General features: G+C 41.1%; 1 protein-coding gene across 5 annotated transcripts in view; it reads left to right on the top strand.

The window, feature by feature from the left end:
* vps13d (vacuolar protein sorting 13 homolog D) overlaps positions 1-19,314 on the top strand; it is a 72,045-nt gene that overhangs the window by 51,704 nt on the left and 1,027 nt on the right. For 3 of the 5 annotated variants that reach the window (XM_078950077.1, XM_078950076.1, XM_078950075.1), the window contains 18 exons: positions 76-251; positions 415-538; positions 1,711-1,946; positions 2,025-2,127; positions 2,328-2,485; positions 2,628-2,736; positions 3,625-3,795; positions 3,875-3,979; positions 5,246-5,395; positions 5,516-5,665; positions 5,751-5,847; positions 7,607-7,758; positions 7,877-8,011; positions 12,076-12,243; positions 12,935-13,067; positions 15,550-15,745; positions 15,984-16,115; positions 16,189-16,429. In XM_078950077.1, coding sequence (XP_078806203.1) covers positions 76-251; positions 415-538; positions 1,711-1,946; positions 2,025-2,127; positions 2,328-2,485; positions 2,628-2,736; positions 3,625-3,795; positions 3,875-3,979; positions 5,246-5,395; positions 5,516-5,665; positions 5,751-5,847; positions 7,607-7,758; positions 7,877-8,011; positions 12,076-12,243; positions 12,935-13,067; positions 15,550-15,745; positions 15,984-16,115; positions 16,189-16,429 — 2,736 coding nt within the window. The remainder of the gene's footprint in view (positions 1-75; positions 252-414; positions 539-1,710; positions 1,947-2,024; positions 2,128-2,327; positions 2,486-2,627; positions 2,737-3,624; positions 3,796-3,874; positions 3,980-5,245; positions 5,396-5,515; positions 5,666-5,750; positions 5,848-7,606; positions 7,759-7,876; positions 8,012-12,075; positions 12,244-12,934; positions 13,068-15,549; positions 15,746-15,983; positions 16,116-16,188; positions 16,430-19,314) is intronic. The other 2 variants (XM_023957042.2, XM_011473001.4) reach the window with 1 other exon arrangement.

A 19,314-nucleotide genomic window follows, 5' to 3' on the forward strand; every position in this document is an offset into this window, starting at 1 on the left:
GTCATGCAAAGAAATAAAAATAACCTTGATACTGCAAACAAACTACAAAACATCCGCTAAACAAATGTGTTTTAGGGTACCAGCAACCCAGAGGGGTATATCTCCACGCTGCCGGGCTCCAGCGTTGTTTTCCACTGGCCCCGAAATGACTTTGACCAGCTGCTGTGCGTGCGCCTCATGGAAGTCACCAACTGCACATGGAGTGGCGGCTTTGAGGTCAACAAGCCAAAGTCGTTTCACATTAATATGAGGTGGGTCAACTGTTTGCTTTACTAAAATCAATTACCATACAAATACATGTTTTCCATGTAAAAAAGCACAAGGAAACAAACATTTTGCATATAAACAGCCATATTTTTTCCTTTTTAGAAATATTTCAGTGCAGTAGCTTAAAGTGGGTTTTGGTTTTGACAGGGACACCTTGGGAAACTGTTTCTTCCTGCGGACAGAGATCACCCTAAAGGGAGCCACCTATCAGATTTCCTTTACCAATGCCGATCAGCTTCCACCGCCCCTGCGTATCGACAACCTCTCTGAGGTATTTCACTGTCTGTAGCAAAAACCTTTTCCAGTGTCCTTGACATGGTTTTGTGAAAGTGTTTCTGCAACAATATCCGTGTTTGCCATATTTAATTATACTTTCCTGAGCAAAATTTCTAAACTAGGTATTCTGTGACTTTTTTTAAACCTTCCACATTTTTTGGCAGTGTACAGTGAGCTGTCAGTTTTTTTCTAACAAAGTGAACTGCAAAATGGAATCTTAAGAAAACATGCCTTGGTGACTTGAATTACTTCTTAAAATTAGAATTTTTGGTAAAATAGTTTTTCTTAATCTATTGGCAGATTTCTTTTGCTTATTAAAATAATTTTTTTGTTTTACTGTGTTGCCATTAATGTTACATGTCTGTATGAACAGCCTGTTTATCTTGAACCAAGATTATCTTGAAGTTTGATACAAACCAAGTTTAATTGATGATGTTGGTAGTAATCTAATTTAGCCAATATTCAAAAAGTGTAAATGTTCTTAAAGGGTCTACATCATGCTTTTCTTAAGCTTTTGAGAGTAAACTATATCCATATATATGATAATATTTTACCTTTTGTACACTAATGAACAATTTTTTATGAAATATTAGTTATTTTCACAGCTAATTTTTCCTACCCGGTCGTAAGACGACTTGATCTCTGAGGCTCCGCCTTTATCTCCTTGTTGGTGCCGCCCATTTCATGATGTCATCCTAGAGTCGACCTCTAGGATGACATGCATTTCAACCACGAAAGCAAACAACAGCCAAACTTTTGAAAAGATGGAAAATGAAAGCATTTTGCTGATCCCCACTAGCTCTACAGAGAAAGTGGTTGGGTGTGTGTGTTAGTCTGGGGGCGGGGCTGGCAGTACTGACACCTCCTGGAAGGGGCTTTTCTCACTATTTGTAGATTGGGAGGGGCTGGTGCTCAGAGCGTTTAAGAGGAATGCTCAGAAATCTGTGAATGAATCAAAATATGACTTTTAGGTTGTTTTTTTGAGGAATCTATACTAAACTTCAAAGCTCAGAAAAGTTGATTTTGAATTAAATAGGCTCTTTAACTGCAGCGACACCGCGCCCCCTGCTGGTTCATCACCGCGGTGATCATGAGAGCTGATTAGAGGTCAGATAAATGTCAATGAAAAATGTAAATGTAAAAGTGCTTAATTTGGTTTTTCATCAGGTTCCAATCCAGTTCTGGCAGCATGGCGTTGCTGACCTTCGACTGCACACTGAAGTGAAGCCCATGTCGGTACTGGACTACGCCTGTGATGAGCCCACGCTGCCACCATACCTCACCATCACCGTGAAGGGGGCGGGATCCTCTGATGTCACAGCCGACATGAACTTTTTTAAAGAGTTCAACAAGCTCTACTATGAGAACTTCATCTACATTGCGGCCACTCACACCTTTTCACAGTAAGCCTTAGGAACAGCACCACCAAGGCCATACATTGTTGTTGGGTTTAAAAAGGAAGTCTCTTGGTGTTTGTGCAGGACTGCTGAGACGAGGCCCGTTGGCAAAAAATGGTTGATGAGCTGGTCAGAGCTGGTTCTTGATGTTGACACAAAGACTCAAAGAGTCATACTAAGAAAAAAGGTATACCACCAAAATACATTTTCTTACAACCAGATAAGGCTTCTGAAAAGCCCCTTGTGATTTCCAACGTATGAGTAATCATTGTGTGAACAGTAAAGTGGTTTAGATGAAAATAAGTAGTAAACGGTCTAAACTGCTGACCATGTTTATTCTGTCTAGTAGAAAGATGCGTCCTAGTATGTTTACTGGTTGTCCCATAGGAGCCTGGGAAGCGCTCCCAGCTGTGGAGGATGACGGGAACTGGAATGCTTTGCCATGAAGGCTCATCTCCACCACAGAACAAGCCAACCCAGCCTCGTCCCCTGGACTCATCCTTGGTGCTGGACATTGCTGGTCTTGCAGCTGTTAGTGACAACAGGTATGGGATGCATTCCTGAGATAAGGCCGCCTGCAGATGCTTTACGAAACAATTTAAAGTAAAACGTTAGAAAATGGCATAACTAGCAATGCTGTAACACTGATGTATGATGACCCTTTCTTACCGGTACTGCCGTTCTCAGTTTTGAACCTCTAATGTTGCGGAGGCCGGACTCGCGCCGCAGCACGACTCAGACGTGGTACTTCAGTTCAGGCATGCTGACCTGTGGCCTTCCTCGACTGGTGGTGCAGGTAAGACATTCCTGAGGGAGCTGTTTGAAAGCCCCCTCTCTCAGCCAAACGCATGTTGACAATAAAAGGTTCTATTAGTGTTAATGTTCTACATCAGTGCCTGTACTTGTCTTTAGAAGTAATGTAAAGAGCCACAGTACACACCGTGGTCTTGTTCATACAAACGAAGCCTTGTTCTGTAGGAAACAGCAAATATGGCAGAGTAGGGAGGAGTTGTCGCTGGATGAGAAAGTGTTTTGCTCAAGCACCCTTTCTTAAGTTTCTTTTGAGTCTGAATCAGTTTGGTTTGTATATTTCTACATTAGATTGTTTGAAAAGACAGTAGAAGTATGGTCTGATTCAGAAATGAAACTTGAATGTAGAGGCCGCAATTAAGCAGTGAAGCGTGTTTTTGGACTGTGGGTGGAGGCCTGAAGAAAACCCACGCATGAACGAGATGAACATGCAAACTCCACACAGCTGGGATTAGAACCAGAACCCTCCTGCTGTGAGGCGAGAGTGCTAACCACTACACCACCATACAGCTCACTTTTTACAAATGTGGTAGTTTATCTTTTAAGAGAACCAAATGTGGTGCTTTGAAGTTTTTCATTTATTTCCAGATGGAGTTTAGCTCAAAGTTTACAATTTAACAAAGTTTCTATTTAGAGAGACTACAAAACAGAAAACTAGCTGCATCTCACTGCATAAAAGTATCAAAAAATATAAACCGGTATATATTCAGTTAAACAAGTGTGACTCGTAGCACAGACAAATACATTACAAGTGTTCATTTCTTTATGTAAATTGCTTAAGCCTTGCAGTTGTTACAATGCCCAAACTAAAACATGAAAAACGCAACACCGAGTTAGTAGAAAGCCGGTTTTACGTTGGTTTTGTTGTTTTTAGGTGAAGGGTGGCATAGCAGGACTTTATGATGGTGCAGAGGTGGTACTCGGACCAGATTCAGGTCTGGCCCCACCAGGCCCAGAACAACAGTTTATTAACCAGAAGATGAGGCCCGGCTCTGGGGTGCTGTCGGTTCAAGTCATACCAGATGGACCAACGCGGGTTCTTCAGGTAAGAAACGGGCTTGGGTTTGGACACTCATTGAATAAATCTGTGTGTGCCATGCTAATATTTTCTACTCTTTGTTTAGATCAGTGACTTCAATCAGAGAAGAATAATCCGGTCCTCAGCTAGCAATGAACATGAGGAAAGTGCTGAGGACACAAAGAGCAGACCACATAGGCAGGAGCTGGAGGTAAAATACGGATTACTTGACTCCACTAAAATATGGAAGGGGGGCTAACCTAAAGCATCACAAAAAACTAAATAAAATCAAGCAACAACCTTACTAACAAAACCAAATTACACCCAAGTTTAGCCTTGAGGCTTTCTGTGTGTCAGCTAGTAGGAATGACAGGAAAATGTCATCTGTTTTAGGGAATTTTGTTGTTTTGAATCCACCGGTGACCGGTTACCTGTTGTCCTATTTGAGGATTTTATTAAAGACTCTTTTTAATGAAAAGAGCGTTTTTGGTTTGTTTACCATGTTGTTGTGGTGTTTTTCTGATTCTGGAGGACATGTATGTAAAAGATTAAAACTTTTTTCTGAGGATTTTTATTCAAATGTCCACAAGCTCCCTGCTCTGCTCTATTCCAATGCATCCGCTTGTAAACAGCTTCGGTTTCCTCGTCTGAGCTGAAATCTGGATCAAAACTTCACGGCTGAATATCTCCATCATTGTTAGCCTTTTCTGTTGCACCTCGTGCTAATGTTAGCCTGGGGTTGTGAGGGGCTGTATTCTAGCGGGAGAGAGTGGAAACAGGAAGTTATTCCACGCCAGTAGACCCTCCCATAACTCAGAAGAGAATTTCTAATGAACTCCTGCTGCTCTGCAGAAACTCTGTCCTAGAAAACGACACAGGTTTTTGCTTTTTTCGTCTAGAAACGGCATAATCATAATTAAAAGACCACTGGGAACACTTTTTAAAATTGATCAAAAGATGATCAGAGTGGGACTTTTTAAAAAATTAAGAGCTAACAGCACAGCCACCTGCATTACCGGTATGTTACTTCTAAAACCAAAAATGATAGAGCCTCGCTGTGGAAAGACTGTAAAAATACATGTTATAAATCAACTTGCCAATAGTTATACTTGCCAATAGTTGCCAAAAGTTTCACTTTTTTTTGTTTTTAATGTATATATCAAATATTATTATGCTCTTAGGAGGATGACCTCTGCTGTCAGTTGTAGCACTTTTCCAAAAACCTTTAAGTGAAACGGCTACCTTGGCTTTTTCCTTTGATGGTTTTATGTATTTGTACACATACCAGTTTAATTTGGCCTTTACAAAGTCATGATACTGTCAGTTGGTACTATCTTGCAGCCCTATTTGTGCTTTTACTCCCCCTCACCCTCCTGCCTTTATCCTCACTGCAAACAGTTGTTAGATAGTAAGCCACTTCTCCACAATATCAGTCGTTTGTCAGAATCTCATCTGATGTTTTTCCTGCCTTGTAAAGGTGACGGTCAACTTGGAAGAGGGTCTGGGGATCTCTTTGGTCAACAAGTCACCAGAGGAGCTGGTGTTTGCCACCCTGTTTGGCGTTGACATCCACTTCACACGGACTGTAACCAATGAGGTTCTAGAACTGAGTGTCCAGAACATCCAGGTGAGCCATCATACTATTTATGTTTTTTACAGTTTCATGTTGAAAATTCATTTAATACCACAGAAGACGACTTTGGTAGCCAAACATTTTCTGAGCTAGTGTTGTTCCTACTCCAATCAGGTGGATAACCAGCTGCTTGGCAGTACCCAACCAGTTATGCTGTGCGTGACTCCCAATTCCAGTGACTGTAACTTGAATGAAAGTGGCCCTGCCCTGCAGGTCAACTCTGTCAAGGTTCCCAGTACTCTCATGCTCACAGAACTTTTCAAGGTGAGTTTGACACAGAGTATGTCTGCTTATGCACCTAAAGCAACACGCCACTGTCACTGATGGTGTTACTGTGATCTCTGTTTAGCACCTGATGGTGACAGCCCAACGTTTCACCATCATCATCGAGGAGAAACTGCTGCTCAAACTGCTCAGCTTCTTTGGATATGGAGAGGCGGAAGCTGGTGGGTCTTCAGTCAATCCTTCCTCTTCATATGTTTTGTGCAGTTATAGTATATACAGTCATCAACCACTTTATTAGGTACAGGTTGCTAGTACTGTGTTGGACCTCCTTTGCCTTCAGAACTGCCTTAACCCTTTGTGGCACAGATTCAACACGGTTCTGGAAACATTCCTCAGAGAGTTTGGTCCACATTGACATGACAGCATCACACAGTAGCTGCAGATTAGTCAGCTAAACATCCATGATGCTGATCTCCTGTTCCACCACATTCCAAAGGTTCTCTGTTGGGTTGATATCTGGTGACTGTGGAGACCATTTGAGTCCATAGAACTCATTGTCATCTTCAAGGAACCAGTCTGAGATGATTCCAGCTTTATGACATGGCGCCTCATCCTGCTGGAAGTAAACATCAGAAGATGGTACACTGTGGTCAGAAAGGGATGGACAGTAGCTATGACTATGAAATTGCGTGAATTGGATATGCAATAAAGAAATTTGCATAATGGAAACACGAAAATTTCAAAAAACTCGAATTTATCACTAAAAAAAGTTTTTGTGCATGGAGGAAGTTGTTTTTGAGGTGTATTGAAATTTACATATTTCTCCAAACTGCAATAGAAACACTTTTTTCACGTGACCAACAACCAGATGGTGACGCACTTCTTGGTAGGAACTGGCAGCCTTGGTCGCTGCACAGCGGGCGCCACCAGAGGTCCCACAGCATCAGAGAATCAGACCACCACCATTTCCCAAAATAGCTTCATCCATAGCCCCTCCCACGTGTACAGGGCACCACAGCCTGAAGAAGACACGTCGTCTCCTTTGATAGATGATGATGAGCGCTAGAGCCGTGGCAGAAATCTGAATGTATCTGCTGTAGATCAAAGTATTGATTACATCCATCACCGTGTTTTTAAGTGACTTAGCATGAGTTGGTTTCCTTTTTAATTTTTTTAATAATCCAGTAAATCCAATGAAGTATGTGAATTTTATAAATAAAATCTATTTCTGCATTTGTTATCAGGAAGCCGCAGTTTGTGCGGTCTGGAGTCAAAAGCAGTAAATACCTGTTTACACCCTCTGCAGTTGCGAGTTGGTCCACCAACCCCCACCCCTCCATGCCTGCTATTTCTGTTGTTGTCACCCAGAGAGCGCATAATATTGACATTAGACCAACAAAGATCGTGCAGATTTCATTAATTTTGCATGATATTAGGCAGTTTTTGTCTACAAAAACCAGTGGAAAAACAACTGGCAAAGTTTTTTTCCTTTATTTTATGTATTTATTTTCTTTTTGGGCCCCCTATGAGATTGTGCCCACATTGCCCATGGCTAAAACCGCCTCTGGACATGGTCAGCAACAAAACTCAGAAAGGCTGTGGCATCATAACAATTCTTAGTTAGTACTAAACGACCCAAAGTGTGCCAAGAAAATATACAAACATCCCCCACACACCATGATAACACCACCAGCAGCCTGAACCGTTGATACAAGGCAGGATGGATCCATGCTTTCATGTTGTTGACGCCAAATTCTGATGTTGCAGCAGAAATCCCCTTTCGTTCACGTTCTGATGCTTGGTATGAACTGCAGCAGATCGCCTTGACCATGTCTACATGCATCGAGTTGCTGCCATATGATTGGCCGATTAGGGGTTAAGGGGCAGTTGGACAGGTGTGCCTAAGAAAGTGGCTGGTGGGTGAATATGTTCTGCTGGTATATTGTGCTTCAGCTTTTTAATTCTTGACCTTGCATAAAGCAGAGCTCGAGATGCTGGATGAAAGTCTGCCTGAGAGGCCCAGTGAGGAGGCAGGCCCTCCCAAACGCTACTACTTTGAGAACTTGAAGATCAGCCTCCCTCAAATTAAACTAAGTGTCTTCACATCGCAAAAACTGCCTCCTGATCTTAAGGTAACCTTACCTCACACGACAACATCTCAAGGGTGGGCTGGGGTCACAGCATAAAAACTGGACATAATAGCAGAAATGACTGATTCTGTTCTCTTTACTTTATTGTTTGTCACAACAGGCCCTAAAAGGCACTCTGGGGTTTCCTCTGATTCGCTTTGAAGATGCGGTCATCAACATGTATCCATTCACCAGAGTACACCCCTACGAGACCCAGGAGATCATTTTTAATGACATCCTGAAGCACTTCAGGGAGGTGAGAGGACCCATATCCCTGTGGAGAAAGCTCTGTGGAGCCAGAAATGTTCACAAGTTCCCTTCTGCCAGTTCCAGTCCTACATTTCGTCGCAAAAATGAACATTATGTTGACACAATTATCATAAAACTAGTTTTAAAAGGCTCATATCATGCTATTCCTAAGCCTTTTATTGTAAACAACACCCAAGTATATGTTCATATGTTGCCTTTGACAAACAAAATAACAAATTCCTTATTAAATTTTAATTATCTTTTTAGTTCTTTTCCGAACTGGAAGTAAGACAACTTGATCTCTGGAGCTCCGCCTTTCGCTTCTTTTGGATGCTGCCCATTTTATATGGAGTGATATTTCTGCCACCATGTTGCACACAAAACTTTCTAAGTTTTTTGCTCAAAAAATTTTTTTTTGCTCAAAATTTTTTTTTTTGCTTTCAAAAACGTTTTTTGCGTTTGCAAAACACATTTTTTTACGTGCGTTGTGTCAAATCTTGCTTTTGTCTTATCTTTGATTTTGCTGACTACTTTGAGCGCGACTTAACGTGATGTGACTGCCACTGGCATCGCCAAAAAGGAATTTGCATGCGTTGTGTGTCATCTCACTTTTTTCCTATCTTTGCTAAGTTAAATTTCGGTTTGACGTGACAAAGCTGCATTCAAACAGAGACACCTGATTGGTCCGGATTCTAACCAATCAAGTGTCTCTGTCTCATATTGACGGTACTCAGAGGCAGACATTGACTTTGGACTTTGTGTCGGTTCTGTTCGTACGGGGTTCTGCCGTTTTCAACCACTCTGGCCCGTTTGTCTCAGAGTAAAACCCAGAAGGAGCAGCAAAGCAGCTAAAATAAAACAGAGTTTAGTATTTATTCATGTCTGTGTAGAGACCAACGTGTTTAAAACGTCTGCAGCAAAAAGAACAAAAAAAAAAACGTCCGAGCTCCGACTCCATCCAGCCGGAAGAAGTTAAACTTTTTAAGATTTGTATCTGAACTTTTGTTTTATTTTAATAAATAATTGTTGAAATATTAAGAGAAAATAGCATTTTTGATGACTAATATTTTTAAACTTTGGACAAATGCTCACAAGTTCTGAAACATGAGACACTGGTGAAAATTTACAGAAAAGTTAAAAATGCTTCTGATAAATGCATTGAGTCTCCTGTGGTGAGTCATCATTCTTTTGCTTATTTCTGCTGTTCATCTGATCCCAAACACGTGTGCAGCATTAAATAATATGCGCTTTAAATTTTTTATTGTTTTGCTTTAACAAACAGACCTTAAAGAAAATCACACTTTTCACTAATATTTTGCTCTGCAGGATTCACAGATCAAACAGACCTGTTGATGTAATGTCAGCAGAGAAACTTTACAGTTTCTGGAGATCCTTAGCCATAAATTCACAAATCTGACTTCATAAAAATGAACGAATGCTAAAAAAAAAAAAGCAAGTATGAATTATTATGAATTATTTAAAAAATGAAAACGTCTTCATCCAAAAATGAGGGTAAAAAGAGCTGGTTCAGCCTCTGAGCCTCGTTAGCAGACACCATGTTAGATTCATATGGCGATTTGATTGGTTAGAATCTGGACCAATCAGCAGCTGTTTGATGGCAGCTTGGTCACATCAAACCGAAACTTAACTTAGCAAAGATAGGAAAAAAGTGAGATGACACACAATGCATGCAAATTTCTTTTTGGCGATGCCAGTGGCAGTCATATCTACGGTGGCCCAGAAGTGTCACAACATAACACATTAACTTTATACACAACACACTAACTTTACACACAACACATTAACTTTACACACAACACACTAACTTTACACACAACACATTAACTTTACACACAACACACTAACTTTACACACAACACATTAACTTAACACACAACACATTAACTTAACACACAACACATTAACTTAACACACAACACATTAACTCACAACACAACACAATAGCTCACAACACAACACATTAACTCACAACACAACACAATAACTCACAACACAACACATTAACTCACAACACAACACATTAACTCACAACACAACACAATAACTCACAACACAACACATTAACTCACAACACAACACATTAACTCACAACACAACACATTAACTCACAACACAACACATTAACTCACAACACAACACATTAACTCATGGCCCAGAAGGGTCACAACACAACACATTAACTTACCTCACAACACATTAACTCACAACGGAAGTAAAGCAGCAATTGAAGTGCTTTTATTCTGAAATTTCTACTGGGCTGAGCAGCTAACTACCTAACAGAAAGTAATGTCACAGTGAGCTGTGGAGGGAGCATGTTATTGCTACAAGAGAAGCTAGCAGCAGTGTTGCCAGAAACTTTGTCTTTACTACGGTTCTCCTTCCTCTAAACACACACAATATGAACACACACTCCTCCCTCCGCTCTGACACCCTCCTCTGTCGCTGCACGCGCGCTCCTCTCCCTTTTTCCGCTCCGTCCTGTGTGTGGGTGTGTGTTGGGGACTGCACGTGCCTGTGTGAGAGGACGGAGCGGAAAAAAGGAGAGGAGAGGAGCGGGCGTGCAGCTCCCTCCACAGCTCACTGTGACATTACTTTCTGTTAGGTAGTTAGCTGCTCAGCCCAGTAGAAATTTCAGAATAAAAGCACTTCAATTGCTGCTTTACTTCCGTTGTGAGTTAATGTGTTGTGAGGTAAGTTAATGTGTTGTGTTGTGACCCTTCTGGGCCATGAGTTAATGTGTTGTGTTGTGAGTTAATGTGTTGTGTTGTGAGTTATTGTGTTGTGTTGTGAGTTAATGTGTTGTGTGTTAAGTTAATGTGTTGTGTGTAAAGTTAATGTGTTGTGTGTAAAGTTAATGTGTTGTGTGTAAAGTTAATGTGTTGTGTTGTGACCCTTCTGGGCCATGAGTTAATGTGTTGTGTTGTGAGTTAATGTGTTGTGTTGTGAGTTATTATGTTGTGTTGTGAGTTAATGTGTTGTGTTGTGAGTTATTGTGTTGTGAGTTATTGTGTTGTGTTGCGAGTTAATGTGTTGTGTGTTAAGTTAATGTGTTGTGTGTAAAGTTAATGTGTTGTGTGTAAAGTTAATCTGTTGTGTGTAAAGTTAGTGTGTTGTGTGTAAAGTTAGTGTGTTGTGTATAAAGTTAATGTGTTGTGTTGTGACCCTTCTGGGCCACCGTACATATCACGCTAAATCGCGCTCAAAGTAGTCAGCAAAATCAAAGATAGGACAAAAGCGGGATTTGACACAACGCACGTAAAAAAAATGTGTTTTGCAAACGCAAAAAACTTTTTTGAAAGCAAGAAGAAAAAAATTTTGAGCAAAAAAAAAATTTTTTGAGCAAAAAACGTAGAAAGTTTTGTGTTCAACTTAGAAAGTTTTGTGTGCGACATGGTGGCAGAAATATCACTCCATAATTTTATGACCTCATCCTAGCCTGCCACAGCAGCATGTCTGCATTTCCCCACAAAAAACAACTTTTAAACTTTTGCAACAGTGGATGTTCATCTAGTACATGTAAAGAGAAAGTGTTTAGCCCATCACCACTAGCTCCATGGAGAAAGTGGGTAAGTACGTTAAGTCTGGGGGCAGGGCTGGCAGTGCAGACTCTTCCTGGTAGGGGTTGTTCTCACTGGTCTACATCACAATGTGAGAACCCGCTTGATGTGGGTTGGGAGGGGCTGGCGCTCAGAGAGGAATGCCCATAAATGCGTGAATGGATCAAAATACCACTTTGGGGTTGTTTATAGTGAGATCTCAAAAATTGATTTTGCATGTTATAGGCCCTTTAAACTATTTGTTGATGTTTCCATCACAAAGACGATGTAAAGAGAGCTTTATAATTTTAGAGCTGAAAGAAATGTCCCGTAAAAATAAAACCAACCAAATGAACATTGTTGATGAGTCCTAAACCTCAAGTCTCAAGTCATGTCTCAGGTCCTTGGCATTGAGTCTTAATTCAAGTGTCAAGTCTCTGCATGTGCTTTCAGAGTCCAGATAACTAAAAGTTGATTGAGTCAGACCGTTTCTGTGCTCTGCTTTGGTCCACAGGAGCTAATGAGCCAAGCAGCTCAGATCCTTGGCTCAGTGGACTTCTTGGGAAACCCCATGGGGCTTCTTAACGATGTCACTGAAGGTGTGTCCGAGCTCATCAAGTACGGAAATGTAGGCGGTCTCATTCGCAACGTCACCCATGGCGTCTCCAACTCTGCTGCCAAGGTTTGCATCTACTACTCTGTTTACTATGGGTTCCTCCAGGATCTTGTGGGCTTAGTTTTCTATGACTGTTGCTGGGAAAAAAGCCTGAATTTGCAACCAGTTTCTTAAAAATTGTTAGATTCAGCAAATTGTTTTTAATCGAAACCTGTAGAAGGACTTACAAATTTTAAGGCGGATGTTTTTCTTTCACAGTTTATTGAAATGACATTTTATACACAGCATTTTTGAAATGTTTTACTAAGCTGTAATTTATTTTAAAATAAAGTTAACTTTTTTTCATGTTTGACCAAGAGCGACTCTAAGACTTAAACAATTATCCAATAGCAAAATGCTTAGTCAATTTTACACAAAAATGACCAACGTTATGTTCATGTTGAAATTTTCAGTTTGAACTAGAGAAAAGAGTTAACATGCCAAGGTGTGACTGGTTTTCCTCGTTTAAAAAAAGGAAAGTCACTTAAAAAAAGTAGCTGCGACACCGTGACTCTTGCTGCTTCATCACCGCGGTGATCAAAAGTCCCACACCGTCACAGCTCCAGTTCACACACATATGATTAATTCACAAACACGATAGATTCACACACATATATAAGTATACACCGTTTACCATTTATAGCTGAGTAACATGAATGTCAGAACCATCCCACTCAGTATTGTGCAGTATGAAAATGTGCTGGTTTTTGTGTGTCAGTTTGCAGGGACCTTATCAGATGGCCTGGGGAAGACGATGGACAACCGTCACCAAAGTGAACGGGAATGCATTAGATACCACGGGGCCACCAGTGGAGAGCACCTAGTGGCAGGGATCCACGGGCTGGCTCACGGTAAGGCGTGGAGACGTTTCTGTTCGGATTCTGCTATCCTGATGAAGGTTTTCAGTGAAGGACACTCAGAATGTAGAGGCTTATAGTGGGAGGTCTTATCTTTTCTAAATTCTTTCCTTTGTGCTACATCATGTAAACTGGGGTAAAAAAAAAAAGGATTTTTTTTCTGCATGATGTCCCACTGAAATGGATGAGTTTGTTCTTTAATGTTCATCATAGATGAACTTCAACTGTTAGTGTCAGAATAAAAAAAATACAGGAATTTGTCCATGCAGATCTTCTCCAGAGCTTTTGCTGAAAACAGATTCTCTATTGGATTCAAGTCCAACACAATCACTGAAAGGTCTAAGGCTTTCTGTTGAGACCAACAGAAACAACTTTAAATTGAAGTCTGTGTTTTCTCAGTTGGTACAGCTGGAGACCAAGAGCTTCGCTTTTAAAGTCAAAAGTTGCAAAACTAGGTGGAGATATACCAATGCAAATCTCAACACTTGTGCAGATTTGTTAATGTTACCAAATAAAAGAGGTTAATAATTAGTGAATGTTCTGGAAATTTGATTGTCTGAACATGGACTTCCAATGGATAAATAAGCCAGGGATGCTGGATGAGAACAACATATGTGCATTCACACACATCTAACTGCTGTTAGGTGGAAGATTTCATGAAAGCATGCGGCATACCGTAATTTCCTGACTTTATAGCGCACCTGATTATAAGCAGCACCCTTTACATTTTTAGGATAAACTATTTTGTACATACATAAGCCGTTTTCTTTCACAACAGTGACACACCGTAACTCAGCGCTAACAGGGCTGTTTTAAAAAACATGAACGTAAAAGTCACTGAGAGCTTTCTTCATATTCCTCCTGTGCACTGAAACCATGGAAGTCTTCCTCCTCAGTGTGGATTGGAATAGCGTCAGACATTCTTGGCCACACTCTCTCTTTGTCTCTCCTTCATTGTAGCTGTCAGTGTCAGTCAGAGGTAAATTCCATCCTGAAGTTGTGCTTTCCTTTCCGTCACGCAGCAGACCGGCTTTTCCAAACCTGTTGGTGATGGTGGATTTTTTCACACTGCTTTTAATGATTGCTTTCAACTTGAAAGCTGCATCATGTGCATTTCTGCATTTCTTCTTTCATTTTCCATGATGAGGGTCTGTTCGTGCTATTCATTCACAAAGCAGGAATTCTTCCTCACACATTTACCGTATCCCCCCACGTCTCACTCTTACACTTTCTGCTCGAGCGCCCCTAGTGGCCGTTAGAAAAAATGCATTAAAAAAATGCATAAATTAGCCGCATCATTGAATAAACCACAGGTTTCAAAGCGTGTGACAAAAATGGCATCTTATAATCTGTAAATTACTGTAGTTTCATAAATCTAAAATTTAATTTAATAAATGATGTCCTACCACTGTGTTTTTTCAAAACTATCAGTGAAAACAGTTATGCTAGCCCTAATGCTATAGTCACACATACAACTGTCACCACGCAATTGGGAGGCATCAGCAGAATTGTCAAGATTAACTGCCGACGCCTGTTTTATTATTTTTTTTATAGTGGTCATGAATGCAGTCAGGTAGCAGTCAGTCAGGCGGGGATGACGCCTTTGAAAAATCTGGCAAAACCTCGGTGGCCACAGGGCAGTGGCAGCTGGATGGCTGGCTAGCAGCAACTCTGATTGGACTGCTCCAATCAATGTGTAAATGTCTCCACATCACAGCTCAAGTCAAGTGCCACCGGCCGCCAGTCACGCGGTAGCTGGGGGGGTATGTAAAAAGCGAGCCATTCTGCACCACAGGTCATTCGCAACTCGGATTCTTATCCGCCCTTCTTGTGCGTGTTGCTCTTTTTCTATGAGTAGTGCATCAAACACAATGTTCTGTCTTTGCATTAATCTCGGCATCAACTGCAATTCATCAGGACAGGTTCGGAGTCGCTGTGGTGCTATCAACACCATGATGACTTTTTCAATGGCGTCTCCCCATCGTCGGGTGACGGCTCTGCCACTGTACGATTTCTAACAATCAGATGGTGGCAGCGGGACGGTAGCACTGGGCAGGAGGATGGCAATCTGAAATCGAGCGATCATCTGACGGTTCTCGGGACCTTGGAGACCTTCCCATCAGTCAATTATCCTGCAGCTGCCTTCCTGCCACCCGCCTGTTACTGGACCGCCACCGTAGGACCTCCAAATGTGCCCGGGCAGCCACTGACCAATGTGAAAAAATTGTCCGGTCGCCGTTTATTCTGAACTTTTTCCTAAAACCTAGATGGCTGCCACGCGGCACGTAAAAATACAACTGCTGCCTTCCGATTACAAATGTTGCCATGCGGCCCCCCTACCCATTTTGCTAAAAACTGGCATGTAGGTCACCGCACTGGCATTATGGCATATGTGACCGTAGTCTAAATCTGCTGTATTTCAACCTATCAGTTACAGTCCAGATGTACAAACCTTTGCATGACCTTTCTTCCACAGGTATTATTGGAGGCATGACGAGCATCATCACCTCCACAGTAGAGGGGGTGAAGATGGAAGGTGGAGTCAGCGGCTTCTTTTCCGGATTGGGGAAAGGTCTGGTAGGAACGGTGACTAAACCAGTTGCTGGAGCTCTGGACTTCGCCTCAGAGACTGCTCAAACAGTACGAGACATGGCCAGTCTCAGCAGCCACAGGTAGGCCAGTGTGGTACTTGACACTTCAAAGAAAAAACAATGGAATAGAAAGGCTGTTCTCTCTGTTGTTCATCCATCCATCCGTCCATCTTGTAATGAATCCATCCACCCTTGCTGTAATCAGAAATATGTATTAGGTGTAAGTTTTAAGGCTTAAGATGGGAATATTGGTTTGTGAGTCATCATAGGTGGATGAGCAGTGAAGTCTTGGTTTTGAAGGTGGGCTTGTCTTTTTCAGGCTGGGGGTGCAGCGGGTCAGGAAGCCTCGTTGTTGTAAGGGGCCTCAGGATCTGCTGCTGCGCTATTCAGCCGTACAGGCGGAGGGTCAGGAACAACTCTTCCGTCTAACTGACAACATCCACTCAGAGTTGTGAGTCTTCATGCTCTAGTTGCTACCCTAAAATAAAGCCTCCATTAAGCTTGTCTGCCTTCTTCCCACCCAGCTTTATCGCTATAGAGCCCATCGACAGCTATAGCGTCCTCATCTCCTCTAAGGTGGTCTACTTCCTGAAGCCGGGGGACTACGTGGACCGTGAGAGAATCTTCCTAGAGGTTAAATACGACGACCTCTACCACTGTCTAGTGTCCAAGGATCACGGAAAGGTTTATCTACAGCTTACCAAAAAGGCAGAAAACACAACAAGTGGAGTGGCCATTCCCGGCCCCTCCCACCAAAAGCCCATGGTGAGACTCATGAAAATGAAAGGATTCTCTTGTGTTTTGAGAAGGTGTGATTAAAAACATTTTTCTTGCACTGCATTTTACAGTCAGACAGCTTTTTGTGTTTCTACTAGGGGAAAAAAAGACTGTGTTTGGCCATTACTTGTATTGTATTTCAACTGCTGCCTAAAACTATATTTAATCAGTTATTTATAAACAAACACGTAGTTCAACGTCTTACTATTGTTTGTTTCACTCAAACCCCCAACTGCTGTTTGGCAGCACAGCCCACCAAACCTATAGCAGCTCTGCAACAGGAAGATCTCACGAGAACCGTCTGGTGGTAGATTTTCCTCGCGGTTGTTGTTTTTACACAGCTAAATGACACATATACAACTTAGTTTTAACCAGGGTACAGTACTAAAACTCTGTGCCAGGTGGGTACCGGTACCGCTGCATGTGGAACTACCAGTACCGTATAAAAACATGGATTTGGGTTCTCTGTGGTGGGCTCATGTAAGAACATGTGAGGCTGTGAAGATGCGCACACAGCCTGGAGCTTCTGTCCAAATGTCAAAGGGCTTTTGACTGTAGCTGACTGAGCAAAATTTTGTCCGTACTTCCCAGTAAAAGATTCAAATTCAGCGACCCGATGGACCAGGGGGGGTCATTCCAGGAAGCATGTTTAAACTTCCCTGACTTTAATCCTGAACTCTGGCTGAGTTCAGAAGGAGTCTGAGATTTTATTGATGGCGTATGAAGATTATACGCCCATCAAAAAGTAACACGGCTGCATCATCAGCCAAAAAAAGAGTTTCTGCTTGGAGAAAAAGAACGGATAAAGTAAATGCATGAGTTTCTGATGTTATTTTCATTGTGGCGCGTATATATATAAATATCCAACTTAAATGAATTAATTCAATTATAAAAAGTAATTGAGTTAAATTTATTCAACCTCATTTCTTACGTCTATCCAACTCAATAATTGTTTAAACAACTCAAATTTACATATTTATCTAACTAAATGTCATATAACTCCAATTCAATTAAATGTTTTTCCATCTTAGACTGCAGATATTTTAATTTTTATAACAATAAAAGGAACGATTCACTTTGGATTTGCAACATGAACCATGACTTCAGTTTTCATGACACAGACTTTACCTTCAGGTCTTGTATCACTAAGCAGCATTAGAAGTGCTATATAAACTCATCATCCTCTCCCTCCCTCTCACTCATGGTGCAGAAAGAATTAAACATAACAGGGTAAAATAACTAGACATAACACAGTAAAACAACTAAACACATTTGGTCAAAAACCCACACTTAAACCCAAATCCGTCCAGACAGGCAAAGGGAATGGTATCCCACAATTCCTTGCACTGCCGATCTAACAGCAGCACCAAACTTACACCTACTTAATTGAATTAATTTAAATGAAAGTAAAATAACTGTCTGAAAACTGTGTTATTTTTAAGCAGACTTGACTAAAAAAATAATTTAAGTTAGATCAAAGTAAAAAAGTTTCTTTCCAACATCCATATGTGGTCTTATCACCCTCTCATGGTGGAAAAAGTATTATCTGAGCTTCTTCATCCACTAAATCATCTTCAAATGAACACGCCATGCTGCTCCACCTCTCTGAAAACAAACTAAGCTTCAACTAAACCTGCTCCAGACCAGGTTATGTTCAGAGCATGAGTTGCCATGGCAACTTGACATACCCTGAAACATACCTCCATTTCTGGATCCGAAAACTGAGGTTATCAACTTCCTTAGCTTCAAACTTACCGTGGGAGCTAGCATAACCTGCTTTCTGGAATAACCCCCAGTGTAGTGATCAAATGCAGTGCAGACTGTCAAGGAAATAAAGTGTCTTAGCCACATTCAAGTTCTCTTTTTCACCCCGGCACAGTGCTTCATCACACTTCAAACATTTCTGGAAAGAACTGGCAAGCTTTTTTCTCTATTTTTGTAGCACTCGTTCAAGCACCTGAACTGTTATAAAATGTTCCTGTTCAGCTACCTTAAGCAGAACTTTATTTTCTTAAGCATACTTTTAGAACCTTATTGATTAAGACACATTTGTTTTTTCTTTTTTTTATAGAGTAAAATATATTTTTGTGAAATTCAGACCATGAAATACATTTCATAATTTTACCAAAAGGAAAGCAACTTGTAGATTAACGTACTGATCCTTATAAAGATGTATTTTACAATTGTATTCATGTTAAACTGGTATTAATTTTCAAAGTTTTTTCTAAATACGACTTTCGAAAAATGCTGATATATTGTCTTTGGACAGTCTTGGAATATATAAGGGATAATGCCCAATGAAGTGACCTCTTGACATTGATAATCTACCACTTTGTGCATTTTTGTTCTCGTCCTCCACAAGATAAATTAACTCAAAAACCTTTTGTCCTAAGGACTTTCCTGCGCATATTAAATTAGATTAAGAAAGCCAACCACATTCCCAAAGACTCTATACATGTTCCAATTTGCCAAAACCCCCTCTTCAAGCCTGGGCAGTAAGATGGTGCATTTGCTATTTGAAGGAACCTTGCAGAATTTGGATGCTCTCCAGAGACTATGCAATTCACATCTGACTTGCTTACAGCCTTACAGCGTGGAATGGTGGTCGCTAAAAAGACCAACATAAATGACTAGGCTGGAAATCCACCACTCCCCTAAAACCCTAACACTGGGTGAGGGCGATGGAGACCGTCGTACAGCTAGAACGTCATTGTTTGGATCAAACGAACAACCGGCAAAGACATGAGACAATATGGAGACTCTTCCTGGCTGAGTGCCGTATCACCTCACCACCTGGATAATTGGGACATTACATTTTTGGTACACAATTACTATTGATGTACTATATTTTTAGCATTGAAAGTCAGTTGCAT

This window comes from Oryzias latipes, chromosome 7 (genome assembly GCF_053564925.1).
Source record: "Oryzias latipes strain Hd-rR chromosome 7, Olatipes_Hd-rR_3.1".
Classification (NCBI taxonomy): domain Eukaryota; kingdom Metazoa; phylum Chordata; class Actinopteri; order Beloniformes; family Adrianichthyidae; genus Oryzias; species Oryzias latipes.